The 17,403-nt window shown below is 48.8% G+C and overlaps 1 protein-coding gene across 9 annotated transcripts in view; it reads right to left on the bottom strand.

Annotated features, from left to right (window-relative positions):
* Tcf25 (transcription factor 25) overlaps positions 1 to 17,403 on the bottom strand; it is a 34,438-nt gene that overhangs the window by 14,242 nt on the left and 2,793 nt on the right. For 5 of the 9 annotated variants that reach the window (XM_006255794.4, XM_006255792.5, NM_001400950.1 and 2 more), the window contains 10 exon segments: positions 12,148 to 12,312; positions 11,067 to 11,141; positions 10,242 to 10,360; positions 9,225 to 9,290; positions 4,853 to 4,935; positions 3,769 to 3,899; positions 2,755 to 2,854; positions 1,977 to 2,070; positions 539 to 631; positions 315 to 420 (listed from right to left, as the gene is read on the bottom strand). In XM_006255794.4, the coding sequence (XP_006255856.1) occupies positions 315 to 420; positions 539 to 631; positions 1,977 to 2,070; positions 2,755 to 2,854; positions 3,769 to 3,899; positions 4,853 to 4,935; positions 9,225 to 9,290; positions 10,242 to 10,360; positions 11,067 to 11,141; positions 12,148 to 12,312 (1,032 nt within the window). 9 annotated transcript variants of the gene reach the window in all.

Raw genomic sequence — 17,403 nt, 5'->3', positions numbered from 1 at the left:
CCTGTGTGACCACAGTGAGTCCTGGGGTTCCCCAACCTTTCACCACCACTTGCGCCACTGTTTTGCACACGTAACTGGTGCAGGTCTGTGAAGAGTGGTTCTCACAGGACTGCCGGAGCACCTCTAGAAGACTGGATCTTGTTCAGCAAAACTAACAAGAAAGCCAAGAAGGCAGGAGGCCCTAGGGTCTACCTGAGCTCTGACTCAGGCTCCCAGCATCTGACCCTAAGACTGTCCCCAAACATCTACGGTGTGGACAGAAAGGAAAGGGAGGCACAGCTGCACCTTCAAGGCAGGGTCCATGGCACACGTACCTCCCACTCCTGGAAGAGGCGGATCAGGTACTCATAATTCCGGGCCCGCAAGGCCATGTGGTCAATGAGCAGCAGCATGCACAGGGGGTCCTCATCCGGCTCAAGGCTTCCGGAGGCAGCACGGTGAGTGGAGACCAAGGGAGACAGGGAAATGTTGTCATGGCTGGAGCCCCTGCAGGTCTGTGCTGAGCACAGGTGGCCATGCAGTGAACGTGCGTACTTACCTCAGGATGAGCTTGCAGTACTCGAGTGCAGTACGTGGGCAGCCACGCTTCTCCAAGAAGCTCATCTGCTTGTAGAGGGCCAGGTAGAAGCTCCTAGATTGAAAACAGTTCCCGGTGCGTTAGCGTGACAGAAAAGCAACTGAGCGTGGCCTGAACGGCCCAGCGCTGTGTCTCCTCTGGGTCAAGACAGCACTTCCTCCATGACCAGATGGAGTGTTTGTGAACTCTCTCTGTGTCCAGAAGAAATATGTGTTCTCCATTAGTCGCAGATGCACTTACACACAAATCAAGTTTTTCTGGTTTTAGACGGGATCTGACTATGCTGCAAAGTCTGACCTTGAACTCCTTGGCTCAAGAGATCTACTTCCGAATGCCAAACCTATACAGAGGTGCCCCATGCTCGGCCATAACCAAGCGTATGTGAAATTCCTGACTCCTTTTTCTTCTTTCTTTTCTGGTTTCTTGAGAGGCAATTACATGTAGCCCAGGCTGGCACCAAACTCCCTCTGTAATAACCAAAGCTGACCTCTCAGGGCTGAGACTGCAGCCCATGCCTCTGTGCTCGCAAACCTGTCTTCTAGCTAGTTATTTACTGATTTCCATTTAAGGGAAGGTGTTTAACCTGTATAATTATAATATTCACTTGTGCTCAGATTTTAACAGTTGTCATAGCACAGGGACTCATAAAGCTAGGTGGCTTTAAGTCATCTTGTTGATTTAACTTAGAACCCTGTTTCCAAGAAGTAAGAGTTTAACTGGAAGAGACAAAAGCAATAAATACTCAGAACCAGAGGAGATCCAAACCCAACACTCAGTGCAGGAGTGGACGATGGCTGTGACTAAGGTGGGGAGGCCTGCTGTGGCAGCCCAGGGATAGGCAGAGAGGCAGAGCACTCGGTCTCAAGGATGGAAGGGCACACCTGGGCTAAACCAGAGGCTGCTCGGACTGAGAGAAGACCGGAAGGGAGTGCTCTGTGATCGCTGAAGTCAAGCTACGCTGTGCTCATCTCAGATTTACAAACCAGGAGACACCACGACAGAGCACGCTGCCGTACTTTAACCTCGCTGGCCTGTGGCTTGTCAGGCTCACTTCTAAGGTGTACAGGTTTACGTTTAATCGTACCGGTCTGACGCTTGTTCAGCTGGCCACACGTCAAAGTGTAAAAGGCACCCTGGACCTTCAGGGCCCTGATCCATCCTCAGGGACACAGGGACAGGACAATCTTTTTTTTTTTTTTTTTTTTTTTTTGGTTCTTTTTTTCGGAGCTGGGGACCGAACCCAGGGCCTTGCGCTTCCTAGGTAAGCACTCTAACCACTGAGCTAAATCCCCAGCCCCGGGACAGGACAATCTTGTAGCACCTGTTCCCACTAAATTCGTATCAGTCATCATGTGACTTGAGGGTACCCATAACCCACTCTAGGGTGGACCAGACTCACCTGTTCTCAGGTCTGCGGTAATCCAGCCTGCAAGTCCCACTGGTGAGGCTGAACAAGGGGTGGAACACACACTCCATGCTGTACAGGGCTCTCTCTGTGGGCCACAAACATCAGAAGACGGTGTTACTGACACAATGATTACAACTCCCTCCTCTAACAGCTCACAAGGAAAGTTCTGGGAGGAAAGAGGTCATGTAACTGGGACCCTGAAAAAGGGACAGCACACACAGACTTCCCAGGTGTTCCTGAATGGCTCTACCTTAGTGCAATGTAAGCTTCAGAGGGAAATGCTTCCTACACCAGGACATACAACTGGGATTGTGATTGTTCACACCAGATACCCACTTGTTCAACAACATGCGTCACCACAAAACCTGCACAAGCACATTCCCAGCGGCACCGTTTCCAACAGCCAGGAAACGACCTAAATGTCCGCCGACTGGTGACAGACACAGAAGGTCTGGTCTACACACAGATAGAGTGTTATAGAGCAACAAACAGGTACAAGGACGGTACATGCTCCAGCAGGGACAAAAGAGGTAGGAAATGAAGGAAGTCAAGCTAGGGCCACGTGCTGCATGGACTCGACCCTTCAAGCACAACCATAGACAGAACACAGAAGCAGTTCCCGGGACTAAAGAACGGGGCCTGCTTTAAAACTGACGCAGATGGTGGTGATGGCCGCATACAGTAAACAGTGAGCTATACGCGCTACACCAGTGAGGCCTACGGCACCAACTCTTCTCCATGGGCAGCAGGTGCGGGTAGGCTGGCTCACCGATCAGGTCTCGAGCCATCTCCTGATCCTCCTGAAAGCGGCAGGCATCACTGAGCTGAAGAAGTGAGTCGACATGATAGGGGCTTGTCTGGAGCAGAGCCTGTTGGGACAGAAGACAGCCCTAGAGAGAGGTTGCAGGTAGCACACAGCCCTAAAGAAATCCCCGTGAAACATGCTACAAAGGGCGCAGGCCGTGCCCCGTGCTGGAGAAGATGATCAAATGGAAAGTCTGTTTTTTCTTTTTAATTGCATTTGTTTGTTTAATTGTATTTGTTTGTTTGTTTACTGAGACATGGGCTTCACTATGTATCCCTGGCTGACCTGGAAGTCACTATGTAGGCCATGCTGGCCTCTAACTCAGAGATCCACAGGCCTCTGCCCCCCAAGGGCTGGGATTAAAGGCGTGCACCAACATGCCTGACTCATGACTCACTATTAACTCAAAGTATGTGATGTTGTGGCTCAGGCGAACCACTGATCTAGTTCAAGGTAAGAACTCAGAAACTGGCCTAATTAGCTCTCTATGACCCAGTCAAAAGCCATGGAAACCAGAATTTCTCTTCTCTCCTAAGAACTATGACATCATTCAGGGGTCAGGTACACAAAGGTGCCAAGGATGAGCTTCTCTTCGTCCTCAGTGACTGCAAACTTAACTGCGGTCCAAGGATGAACAGACAGAACAGACTGCTCATCACAGAAGGACGGGCTGCCTAGGAGAAGGGACCAAGCATCCCTCGTGCTCTATCACCAAAGGCAAAGGCACTGGGGAAAGATCCCACAGGGCCTGTATACGGTCCCCAGAAGGCTTTCCTCTGAGAAGGGCAGGCTAGACCAGTAGTCCCAAGCACACTCCCTCTGAACACACGGTCCAACTGCGCTGCACACAGGGATCCTCCACACTTGGGGGAAGCAGCTGTGCCTCAGACATAACTCCCCAATCACAGATCAGGACCAGACCCGGACCAGGCACAGCACATGGCCTGACCCCCCATCAGGAGCCACAGGGTTACACACCACGATGTTGTTTGGCTCCATGGACTCCACAGCCACCAGGAACTTGTGCTGTGCTTGTTGGTATTCTTCACTGTGCTCAAATGCAAAGAAAGAAAGGCCTTTCTTGGACTCCAGCAGCCGCATTGACAGACCTGCAAGGAAGGAATATTGCTCAGGGAGGGCAGGCTGTGGTGCCTTGCAGGACTCCACAGACCTAGAACAACGTTCCTGTTGTTCTTGACACCGATACAGGCTGGCCAGTTCTGGGGCCATCCTCCCACCACTCTATAAGCTAACATCTGCCAAGAGCTCCTGCAGAGTGCGCAGGCCTGCTCAGACTGTGAGCTGCACCAAGCCCTAGAGCTTGTCTTATTTGCTCCTCAGAAGACCCACCTGAGTATACACAGAAGGGAAACGTGCACATCACTGTGGCTGGCTAGGAGCAATACCAGGGATTACAGCGTGGGTGACACGCCCAGGGTTTAGGGACCAGCATCCACAGTGTCTGTACAGTAAGCACTGCACCAGAGTGAGCTCTGCACCAGAGTGAGCTCTGCACCAGGTCCAGCAGGTGATTCTGGCTGATGACTCTTGTTCGCTGTCCCTTATGTACAATGCTGGCCAGTAATTCTAAGTTCCTGTCCTAAAGTGGTTCTACCTAAGGCCAGGGTCTGGCACGACCCCATGGTCAATAAGCCTGTCTGCACCGGTGCACAGGTGTTCTGTTAGGCACCAGTGTACAGGCCCAGAGCTCCTACACAGGGTCCCAGGCAGAGCAGAGGCAGGGGTGTTGGGAGGGGCAGGCCCACCACAGCACTGTCACCAGCGCAGTCACACACCAATATGCATTTCCCTGCCTTTGCCCTGTGAGGGACTTTTATGTCTGTCAATCAAGATAATGGACACAGCCATGCCACACAGCCAAGGATGTTTACGTCATGCTCTCTTGCCTCTCTCCATACTGCTGCCCTCTTTCTTTAAATACACATACGTGCTAGCTTTCTGTGAAATATAAAACCATAACAAGTTAAAATAAACTGCGCCCAGGAGAACTGAGAACATTAGTTTGGGATCTAAGCCACTGCCTAACACAGCAGGGCCTTACCTGGTTTGCTGTATCGGGGCCAGGTGCTCTTAGGGGTCGTCAGCCATGTACACTTGGGATACACGCGCTGTCTCTGCCGAGGTCTGGGTAGAACAGAACAACACAGTGTCATTCTCCATGGTAGACAGGGCCCAGGCTGGTCTGTCTACCTGGTGCCCACGGGAACTGTGAAAGTCAAACCGCAGGCAGGGAAGGAAAGGAAGGAAGGGAATGGGTGCCTAGTGGGTAAGACGAGGGCAGACAGAACCCAGCATTAGCTTGTCCAGCACACATGAGGCTCCTCCTCAGCAAAAACAAAACAAAAGAGAAAGTCCAAGCAGTCCAATAAAAAGTTGGAGGGCCCAGGCATGAGGGAGGCAGAAGCAGGTGGATCTCTAGCCTGAGGCTGGCCGGGTTTACACACATAGTGCTCTAGACAGCCGAGGCTACACAGTACGACCATGCCTTGAGTGAAAAGGTGGGAGCATCAATAAAGAAACCCGAAAAGTGGTAGCCTAACACAAGGAAGAAGCCGGGCTGCTGCGCTGTGGACAGGAGTGAGCTGTGACGCGCTCCACCTCAACAGAAGCAGACCTGGACTCCGCGTAGTGCTGAGATGAGCGAACGTGTGGCGGATAAACTAACACAGGAGAGTGGGGAGGAAGCCATGGCAAGGGTGAGGAACACAGCGGCACTGGTGCTCTGGAAGGACACCAGGCTGTGCAGGAGAGGAAGGGCAGGCTCCCCACATAGATCCTGCGTGGATCACAGGAGCCAAGCCCTCCCCACCTTCCTGTGTCAGGTCAGAGGAGCCTTCTTTCTTAAGGCTGACCGAGGGAGTGACCTGTGAACCCCTGACACTCTCTAGGCTTCCTTGATCATTTGAGCTATGCAGAAATGAGTAACAAGTTGTACTTTCAGGAACAAGGCAGAAAAGCTTCAAAAAGGAAACAGCTGCAGAAAAAACCTCAAGTGCGTTAGACAAACAGTCAACTCTGAGGAAATGAGGCAGGCAGCTAACTCACGCAGAGTTCCTGGTGGGAGGTGCCAAGAGATCGGCCCCAGGTCCCCGGCCTTCCCGCCCCGTCCTGCAGTGAACCTTTCACCTGAAGTTGGCAGCTCCAGCTCGGGCCCAACTTAGTTTTAAAGAAAGAAATAGAATTCAAAGTAAAATGCTATAAAGGTAAAGGAGCCGCGGTCCTGGTGAGAAATGCAGCTGTTCAGACAGGGCCTGGGTGACGCTCAGTGTGCATTCAGGCTCTGTAATCTGTGGGTCTAACCGCAGCACTACATAGGATGAAAGAAGTGTAATTATTAATTATGTCAGTAACTAATTTACAGAAACAGGACATATAAACTGTAATAAAATGGCAGACAGACAAAGCACGGCTGTGGACAGGTGGGGAGGAGGGTAAACTGTCCCTCGCTGTCAGTTTGACAATACTTATGATTACTAAGACGCATCTCCATACGTCTGTGGGGCACTAACAGAAAAACTGACCCTGGGCTGGAGAGATGGCTCAGTGGTTAAGAGCACTGAATGCTCTTCCAGAGGTCCTGAGTTCAAATCCCAGCACCCACATGGTGGCTCACAACCATCTGTAATGGGGTCCAATGCCCTCTTCTGATGTGTCTGAAGACAGCTACAGTGCACTCGTATATAATAAATAAATACATCTTTAAAAGAAACTAAAGACTGACCCTGAATGTGAGCAGCACCATCGTATGGGCGGGATGCTGGACTCAACAAACAGTGAGGAAGGAGAGAGCTGCTGGGCTGGGCTGGGCTGGCTGGCTGGCTGGCGCTCTCTCTCTCTCTCTCTCTCTCTCTCTCTCTCTCTCTGCCTCCTGACTGGACACAATGTGACCTGCTGCCTCACATCCTGCTTCCATGCCTTTCCCAGCATGATGCACGGTATCCCCTCAAACTGCGAGCCAAATCAAACCCTCCCTCAAGTTCCTTTTCTCAGATACTTTGTCACTAATACAAGGACAGGAAATAATATAAGAAAACAGAAAATGGCCCAGGGCAGTACAACAAAAGACTGTAAAATTGACTGACTGACTGATAGGGGTTCATGTAATCGGGGCTAGCTTCAAATTCACTACGCAGCTGAGGATGGCCTTGAACTCCTGATCGATCTTCCTGCCTCCTCCTCCCAGGCGCTGCAGCACAGTTACCGCCTGGGTGACATGGTGTTGAGGATCAAACCTAGGACTTCACGCATAACCGGCCAGTGCTCTACCAAATGAGCCCAGGACCCCAGCCCCAGAGGGAACATCTGAAATAGAAATCATTTTCATCAGTGTTCCCAGAGGAAGACACGAGTTAAAAAAATTCATCATTAAAAATATAAAGCAAAGGGGTTGGGGATTTAGCTCAGTGGTAGAGCGCTTGCCTAGCAAGCGCAAGGCCCTGGGTTCGGTCCCCAGCTCCGGGAAAAAAAAAAAAAAAAAAAAAAAGCAAGAAACAAACAGGTAAGTCAGGCACGGTGGCACACACCTTTAATCCCAATACCTGAGGAACAGAGGCAGGTGGATTCTGAGTTTCAGGCTAGTCTGGTGTTCCAGGCCAAGTAGGACTATGTACCATTTAGTTTTGTGTGTCAACTTGACACACGCTGGAGTTATCACAGAGAAAGGAGCCTCCCTTGAGGAAATGCCTCCATGAGACCCAGCTGTAAGGCATTTTCTCAATTAGTGATTAAGGGGGGAGGACCCAGCCCACTGTGGGTGGAGCCGTCCCTGGGCTGGTGGTCCTGGGTTCTATAAGAGAGCAAGCTGAGCAAGCCAGGGGAAGCAAGCCAGTAAGTAACATCCCTCCATGGCCTCTGCATCAGCTCCTGCTTCCTGACCTGCTTGAGTTCCAGTCCTGACTTCCTTTGGTGATGAACAGCAATGTGGAAGTGTGAGCTGAATAAACCCTTTCCTCCCCAACTTGCTTCTCAGTCATGATGTTTGTGTAGGAACAGGAACAGACACATGATGAGATTTAGACAGCTACATGGTGAGATTTATCTCAAAAATACAGAACAAAAAAGCCCAAACAAACGAAACCTCACAGGAAACACAAGGAAAGTAGCAGCTAACTGTGAATGAAAAGCCAGTGGACTTAAGTCATAGGCTAAAAGACAGGAGTTGCGATGACATAAAAAAAACCAAAATCCTCTTGTGTCTGCTACGGGGAAGAGAAGAGACTGACCCTGTCGGAGTGCAAGTCTAAGTGCACAACCCCTCTGAGGGCAGCTCAGCAGCAGGCAGGTCTCAGCGTCACAGGATGTGTGCAGGGTGCACAGAGATGACAGCCTTGGGCTGCACATAAGCCAGCACCTGGGCTAAATGACCAACCCTGGCATGTCGCAGCACACCAAAAACCAGATGTGCAAGACAGGATGTTACAGAGCCAGTAGGATTCTCTCATGGTCACATAAAGCAAAGACTGGCATGTGCCCTGCAAGCTATAATCAATTACTAAAAATAACTCAGGGTGTGGTGACAGAGTGAGAGTCCAAGGTCAAATGACTAAACTGATTATATTTCTTAACAAGAAGCACTTGTTTACAATCAAGAAAAACCCTCACAAACCTTAAAAGACAATGCTAGGGGCTGGAAAAGGACTGAGCTGTTAAGAGCGCTTGCTGCCTTCACAGAAGGCCTGGCTTGGTTCCCACAACCCAGAGTGCTCCAAACTGTGTAACCACAAATCCAGAAGACCTGACGCCCTCTCTGGCTTGTGCATGTACATAGTACATTTTCAGACAGGCAGCCACTTTAGGACTGCATTCGTGAAGCACTCTATTTTTATATATTTTATCAGAACAAATGATTATAATAACTGATAAATAATATCTTTTTTAAAGGACAGTACTAAGCTAGACTTGATAGCATAAGCCTCTAACCATAGCACTTGAGAGGCTGAGGTAGAAGGACAGAGAATTCAAGTCCTGGGTCTCAGAGACGACCCTGTCATAAACAGTCAAACAAAGATAAGGCTTCCTAGGCATTCTGACAGAGAAGCAGAGAGCACACACGCACGCACACGTTCCTGAGGCAGGCTGCATCGCCATCCCTGTGGCATGACATCAGCACTAACAACTATTAAGTCAGCGACCACAATGTCTTTGGCATCTCTGCAAATACGAGTACATCCTAGAGAGGAAGGTGAGAAGGACAGAGTCAGCTCCGGGAGTCTTGATGACTGCACAAGCCTTTTCTCTGATCGGTTCGGACCTATTGCTAAGAGTCCTATCTGATCACCATGAGTGTAAATATTTTCCCCCTATGAAGAACCCATGGCAATCTTTCTGCCTTGGTTTCCCTCAACACACTCTTCCGTCTAGAGTGTGAGAAAGACAGACAGAACTTGAAGAACACTGACTGAGCGGAACCTCACCTTTGCTCACCCAGGACCGCTCGAGCACCAAAATATCTCTTCAGTTCGGTGTCTGGATTCAAGTGTCTGAGAGAAAAGAGTTTAGAAAGAAGAATTAAGTTCTTTTATAATAACTTGACGTTTTTATAAAGCCACATAAACCTAGTAGGGGGCTCGGCTGGAGCGGTGGTACCTGCCTGTCATCTCAGTGCTCAGAAGGCTGAGGAGGGAAGCAGCGGTCCCTGTTAGCTCTGAGCACTGAGACCCATTTTCAAGAAGCTGGAAACAGCTGTGGCAGGAACTACACTTTACTGAGTGTATGGAAGACCACAGATGGGTACTCACCCAAATGTGCAATGGGGCTCTACAGTTCAGGAATCCAAGTAAAGAAGTCCTCTGAAACACGGAGGAGTCCTTCCTCCTCCTCATGTCTTAGATGTTTGATAATGAGCTTATTTGTTTGTTTTGAGGAGGAATGTCTCACTCCGTAGCCCAGGCTGACCTTGAACTGGTGCCTGTGTCCACTGAGTGCTGGATTACAAGTGTAAAGCCCACGCCCAGCTCTACACAGCTTGTGTTTTAAGGCACTGAGTGTGAAGCTGCTGTTCGGGAGGTGGCATCCAGGGTCTTCTGCATGCTATCCCTGCGCCGCATCTCCACACCTTACCACTTTCCAAACAGTGCGTTTCTTTCTTTCTGAGTTTCTCTTATGCAGCCCAGGCTGGCCCTGAACTCTCAACTCTCCTGTCTCTGCTTCACAAGTGCTGAGGCTGAGGGTTGCAGGTGTTTGCCACTAGACATGACTAAAAAGAGACAGCAAAACTTTCTTCTGCTTTTATTTGTTTTCTAAGATGGGGTTTCTCTGTATATCCCTGGCTGTCCTGGAACTCACTCTGTAGACCAGGCTGACCTCGAACTCACAGACATCTGCCTGCCTCTGTCTCCTGAGTGCCAGGATTAATGGTGTGCACCACAACAGCCTGGTCTGCCTTTCTTTAAATACTGCTTTCCTCTTGTGGAGTGAGGGCAGGGCTGTACCTGTGCTCCACATACAGGACATGCTTCCTGGAGCTCAGTGGAGGGGGGCCTGGGTGGCTGAACCCACTGCTGTCTTCAATCCTCTCTAAGATGCGATCAATGTCTTCTAGTCCATTCTCCTAAAAGCCAGAAGAGCTCGTCAGTCACTGCGTTGGCCTTCACTGCCCGGATTCTAGGCGTGTACCACCGCGCCTGGCTCTGCCTTTACTGTCAGTGTTATACCACCAGTGACAGAATGATTGATTTTGAAAAAGAATGATTACATTGACTTACTTCCTGAAAGACATTATCATACGCTGCACATACTTTCAAAAAGGAGACATGTTTCACTAGAGAAATCCAGAAGAGCCGGAGTCACAGACCCAGAGGGTCCTGCAAAGCACAGGCCAAACACCACACAGTGCCTTGCTTCCTTGGTAAACTGAGTCATGACCCCTCACTGGCAGAAACAAAGCTATGACTTTTTTTTTTTCCAGAACTGACAGTAAGACATGGGGCATGAGGTAGCAAGAGGACTGCACCACCTATGACGGCAGGTCCGCCTGCCATGGCTTCTACACTCACTGCCAAGTTCAGTCATCAGGATGAGACAAGGAACACTACACTCCAAACCTGGAGTGGGGTCTGACACCAGGGGCAAAGGGAGCAAGCCAGACACAGGATCTCTAAGGGGTCCTCCCCTCTGTTCGCCTGACCTCTGAGCTACACCTCTGTGGGAAGCTATCAGAGAGCTCGTATATGGAAACCTTCTCTCAGAGCCAGCCTGAGGGGGCGGCAGGGAACAGCGAGGCTCAGGCTGAGGAACCAGGCCGTTTGACGACATACCGAGGATTCTCCTGTGCAGCTTTTCTTATTTTTCTGCTTCTTTTTCTTCTTTCGGAGTTTGCCACTTGCATTAGACTAATGGAAGAGACATTTTAATCAATGGAAAGAAATAAAATCATAAACATTAAGAAATACCCAGCAGCCAGGCCCGGTGGCGCACGCCTTTAATCCCAGCACTCAGGAGGCAGACAGAGGCAGATCTCTCTGAGTTTGAGGTCACCCCGGTCTACATAGAGATCTCCAGGGTAGTGAGGGTTACACAGTGAGACCTGAATTTAAAAAAAAAAAAAAAATCAACAAAAAATAACAATAAAAATTTAATCTGGGCAGTGGTGGTGCATGCCTTTAATCCCGGCAGAGGCAAGTGATCTGAGTTTGAGGCCATCCGGGTCTACAGAGCAGCAAGTTCTTGGATAGCCAAGGCTACACAGAGAAACTCTGTCTCAAAAGCGCAAAGTAAATAAATAAACAAATAAATAAAATATACAGATACAAATGTAAGCAACCCCAATCCCCCCAACCCCCTGTGGCAGTCCCCATTCCTCCTACACTCTCAGTAGTAAGAGACACCTACCATGGCCCTCCCTCAATGTCTACCCCTCCCTATCTGCTTCGGGAGTCCTCCCTATAGGACTTCACACAGCCTACAAGTAGATGGCGCACAGGACCACCCAGCCACCTGGGCACTGGCATTCTGTCTTCATTTTGGCAACCTGCACTCTACAGACCCTGAAGAAGGACTCACTGGGCCAGGGTGGCTCCCTATGAGGCCTCTGCTCTCCCACAGGGCCTCCTGTAGCCAAGTCCTGTGAGCACTTGAGTGCCACCAGACCGAAAGTTTTCATCTGGTCCAGGCACTCCCCAAAGAGGCAGGAGGACACTCTGTAGGGCATCCTGAGCTACCTGGTCTGCAGATTCCTAAAGAAACCCATCCAGGTTCTTCAGGGCAACCAAACATTGATGAACTCAAACTCAGAAGAAGTCAGGAAACTGGTAGCACAGAGTGTGTGTGGCCAGCATCTTGGGGCTCCCTCTGGTGTGTCTTACAGTTCCCCATCGCCACGTGACTGATCCTCTGTACCTGTTCCGAGGACCCTGCTTTGGCTGCAGCATCTCCATCCTGCTTGTTCTCTGGGTTTCCATGTTTAGCCCTTCCTTTGTTCCCTGATGATGCAGAGTCTGGCAGGGTACAGTCAGACCTCTCCCCATTTACCACAAGGTCATCCTCAAGGTCCTCAATGTTTATCTGGAAAAAAGGATGAGAAGGAGATGAAAGGAACTGAGCCCCACAGTGCGGCGCACAGGGAAACTGCAGAGCCCCACAGTGCAGCGCATAGAGACTCCGTCCAGCTGACAACAGAGAGGACTGTGAAAGGCTCCAAATGAGGTGGTGGAGGGCAGCAGCTGACCCAGGCAGCACTACAGCACTTCTGAGCCTGTGGATGAGCTCTGGCTGAGTCAGTGACTGAGGCTGTATGTCACCTTTAGGCATGACAGGCAGAATCCCGTTTATTGAGTATCACACAGGGCAACTTTAATTTGTCTTTATGTGTATAGGTGTCCTGCCTGCATACACGTTTGTGTCCCATGTATGTGTCTGGTGCCCAGAGACCTGAGGAGGGTGTCATAACCCTGAAATGGGAGAGCTGCAGGCTGCCATGTGAGTGATGGGAATCAAACCTGTGTTCTCTGGATGAGCGCCCAATGTCTTGACTACAGAGCCAACTCCAGCTTCAATAAACTATTTTCAATTGTTTAGACTTCCCGACAAGGTACCACGATTCCTGTAAAGGACTCCTATAAAGCGAATTTACTTTCTGCATCGGCAGAAGCCAGCAGAACTCTTCACTGTGAAGAGCGATTATGTATCCGGGCATAAGGGCAGAAGTGACCGAGACTGAAAACATCACAGATTTTCCCTCTTTCATTCTGAAAAACTCTCGCAAATAGAATGCTAACACATTCGCTCTTTCCTCACAGTAGTTCTCACTGTGCAAGCCTTGCTAAGGATAACCCCTCCAGGGTGGAAGGCAAAAACCATCAACATGGATGGGAGGGAGCTCAGCAGTTAAGAGCCCAGCTGCTCTTGCAGACCTGGGTTTGAGTCCCAGGGCCTACACGTTCACTTAGAACTATCTACAGCTCGTTCCAAGGGATCAAGTGCGCTCTTCAAGCCTTCCCAGGCGCCAGGCACATGTATATGCAGACAAAGCAAATCCACACACATAAAACTAATCATTAAAAAAAATAAATAACACACCCGTCACTACCCTCCTATCCAAATGGAGGCCTGGCCTTTGCTCCGGTCTCTGAGTAGTTAAATCTAAGGCTCTGCTAATTTCCCAAAGCAATGTATTCTCTACTGGGGCTTCAACCCACACAGACCAGAGCATATACAGGGGTCGTGAGGCCAAGTCAGATGATAGCAACAAGATCTAAGGTGGGCATCCAAAGGCAGTAACTCAACCTCCTGAAGTACTGCAGATCCAGGGCAGCCATGGGAGCTGTTATTAAAGCCCCTTTTAGTGAACTCCACCAACACACTGTGTACAAAGCTCAACCTGTAACCCCTGGGGCTAAAAACAAAACAAAAACCTCAACACGGACACAAGGCTGGGAATGCCCTATACACATTGTCAATGCGTGAGAAGCGTCACAGTGAGAACATCACCTGTACACAACAGTGCAGGCACGGCTCTGGGACTTTACTCTGTAAATGTTCCCTGGTGTAATCTCTAAGAACAAAGTGAATTTTGTATTTCTCACAAATTACTGTGCTTGAAAGGTGGCCCCAAGCACCCCTACAGTTGGAATGAATGTCAGAAGGGCAGTTGTGTGATGTCCCCCATACTCTGCAGTTGGGAGAATCCTGCTCATGCAGGTTTGGATGAGGTGAGGGACTGCTTTACACACTGTTCTCGTACAATAAAACCACTGCAGTGTGCAAAAGTGCTGGTTAACTCTCGATTAGTTTGGGTTTTGTTGAGACTGGGTTTCTCTGTGCAGCTCTGGCTGTCCTGAAGCTATCTCTGTAGATCAGGCTGGCCTCAAACCCAGAGATCCATCTGCTTCTGGCTCTGCTGGGATTAAAGGCAAGTGTCACCACTCCCAGCTCAAACTTTTTTTTGTTGTTAAAAAATTATTTATAGGGTTGGGGATTTAGCTCAGTGGTAGAGTGCTTGCCTAGCAAGCGCAAGGCCCCAGGTTCAGTCCCCAACTCCGAAAAAAAGAAAAAAAAATTATTTTTATGCATGAGTACACTGTAGCTGTCTTCAGACACCAGGAGAGGGCATCAGATCCCATTACAGATGGTTATGAGACACCATGTGATTGCTGGGAATTGAACTCAGGACCTCTGGAAGAGCAGTCAGTGCTCTTAACCTCTTAGCCAACTCTCCAGCCCCAGTCAGTGCTCTTAACCATTGAGCCATCTCCCCAGACCATCCAATTAATTAATTAATTAATTAATTAATTATGACAATATAACTACATACTCAAGGCTGGCCTTGAACTCACATCAATCTTCCTACATTAGCCTCCATGTGCCACCACACCCAACTCTGAATCAATTTTTAAAAATATACAAGTAATACAAATATATATTGTAAATATTATATACTATAAATATATTAGTAATCTATTCAAATTACTATATATAAATTTATATTATAACAAACACACATATATAAATTTATGATGTAGATATGATATATATTTCTATTACTAATATATTTTTATTACTTATATATTTATGTAAAGTATGTATTTTATTACATTAAATACATTTATTTATATATTTTATATGTACTCACTTTATATTATACTCCATGAATATTTATAGTCTTATATATTTACATTAGCATATATTTCTATATACTGTATGTATTATATATATCAGTCTATATATAGTATAAATTATGTTTTTATTTTGGTTTTCTTGGAGACAGCATCTCTGCATGTAGCCCTAGCTGTCCTGGACCGTACCATGTAGACTAGTTTAGCCTCAACTCACAGAGATCTGCCTACTCCTGGTGCCACCAAGCCCAGGAGACCATGTCACGTAAACAAACAGGAAAGTAAGGACTTCCTGAGACCCTGGGTTCAACCCCATCCCTGCAAAACGAACACAATATATTACTCACTATTCAGCAGTTCGACAGAACAAACGATAAACCCTTGGAACTGAATGGATCTCAAAGGTATATTCTGAGCAAGGCGCCAGGCCTGAGTGAGCATACGCCAGACGTGGAAGGCACGGACAGTTTGCACAGTTGGGAATGTCAAATTCGTACTCCATGTACTTTATTATATAACTTCAATAAGTTGATTTTTTTTTTTTGAGACAGGGTCTCAATATGTCGCCCTGGTTGGCCTAGAACTTGATATGTAGGCCGAGATGTCCTTTAACTCAGGAATCCTCCTTAGTGCAGGGACCCGCGCGAGGTGTAAGCTGTCACGTCTAGCAATAGACGGACTTTTAAAGTCTTCTGACTGAAATGGTCCAGTCGAGTTCTAATGCAGTCAGGCGTGGCCCTAGGCCATCTTATCAGCTTCCTCCCTCATCAGCCCTTAAGTATGTATCAAACAAACCGCTTGTGGTCATGTGTCTCCAGAGCTCTTCAGTCCCCTCAGTTTCCAACTGCACACAACGACATTGTTGAGTGCTGATCACATGCCCAGCACATGCTACAGGCTGAGCCATTTCTCCAGCCCCATATTTCCTCTGTGTGTGTGTGTGTGTGTGTGTGTGTGTGTGTGTGTGTGTTTGAAAATTAAACCTAGCTGGAAGGTGTGGTCTTCATATGGCCCCATGAATTAGCAGGAATATCCCCCACACTTTCATTCAGTGTCCTGGGACAGCCAGGACAGGCGGCTCTGACTCTACACCCTTGTACAGGATAAGGCAAGTTTTATTTTATTTTGAAACAGGGTTTTTCTGTGTAGCCCTGGCTGTGCTAGAACTCTCTCTGTAGACCAGCCACAGTGGCCTTGAACTCAGAGAGATCTTCCCGCCTCTGGGATTAAAAGTGTGCACCACCACTGCCTGAGTACTAATTTTTTTTTTAAATTAAAATCAGCACAGATAAACGTGCATCCTGGGTGGCAGACACTGTCCTGAGGGGCAGCGACACATCAGTGAACACAAGTCTCTGTGTCTAGCAGTGGGAGACAACTGGCACACACAGGAGAGAAGCAGTGTGGCTGCTGGGAGCTGCCAGGGGAAGGGGAAGGTGAACGGGGTTGGCTGTAAATCTAGGTGGATGCTGTCCCAGTCAGGGTTTCTAGTCATGGCACAAGCATCATGACCAAGAAGCAGGTTGGGGAGGAAAGGGTTTGTTCAGCTCACACTTCCACATCGCTGCTCATCACCAAAGGAAGTCAGGACTGGAACTCATGCAGGTCAGGAAGCAGGAGCTGATGCAGAGGCCATGGAGGGATGTTACGTACTGGCTTGCTTCCCATGGATTGCTCAGCTTTCTTTCTTTCCTTCTTTCTTTCTTTCTTTCTTTCTTTTTTAAAGATTTATTTATTTATTATCCACTGTAGCTATCTTCAGACACACCAGAAGAGGGCATCAGATCTCTTTACAGATGGTTGTGAGCCACCAAGTGGTTGCTGGATTTGAACTCAGGACCTCTGGAAGAGCAGTCGGTGCTCTTAACCACTGAGCAATCTCTCCAGCCCTCAGCTTGCTCTCTTATAGAACCCAGGACCACCAGCCCAGGGATGACACCACTCATTGTGGCTGGGCCCTCCCTCCTTGGTCACTAACTGAGAAAATGCCTTACAGCTGGGTCTCATGGAGGCATTTCCTCAGCTGAGGCTCCTTTCTCTGTGATAACTCCAGCTTGGGTCAAGTTGACACACAGAAGCAGCCAGTATAGATGCTAAGAGCAGACACACCTGGGGTCACACCTAAGCATGCCCATGGGAGTGGGGGAGGAAGACTCATCTTAGTGTCTCAGCACTGGGGACTGCAGCCAGAGGGGAGGCAAAGGGAGGACAGGATGGCTCAAACAGTGAGCAAAAAAGGCAAGGCAGGGAGCGCTGTCTTAGCAGGCTGCACAAACCTTGCTCCCGACATCACTGTGAACTCGGGACAGACTGCGCCACGGATCACAGCAATGCTGAATTCTCCCTGTGACTGGAGGCAGATAAAGGGGTCTCACTCCACCCCAGCACTGTACAGATTCAAGGCACTGTTAGAATCTCTAACTTCCTCGCATTCTGATGTTAGTTTCCTGTAACTAAGTAATGATTTGAGGGGACGGAGCATTTCGGTTCTCTAACTGTTGGGCAATTGTTGGGACTCTTCTTCAGGTGCCTTGAGGAAGAG

Source organism: Rattus norvegicus, chromosome 19, assembly GCF_036323735.1.
Source record: "Rattus norvegicus strain BN/NHsdMcwi chromosome 19, GRCr8, whole genome shotgun sequence".
In the NCBI taxonomy this organism is placed as follows: Eukaryota; Metazoa; Chordata; class Mammalia; order Rodentia; family Muridae; genus Rattus; species Rattus norvegicus.
This window is presented reverse-complemented; position numbering and strand designations above follow the sequence as displayed.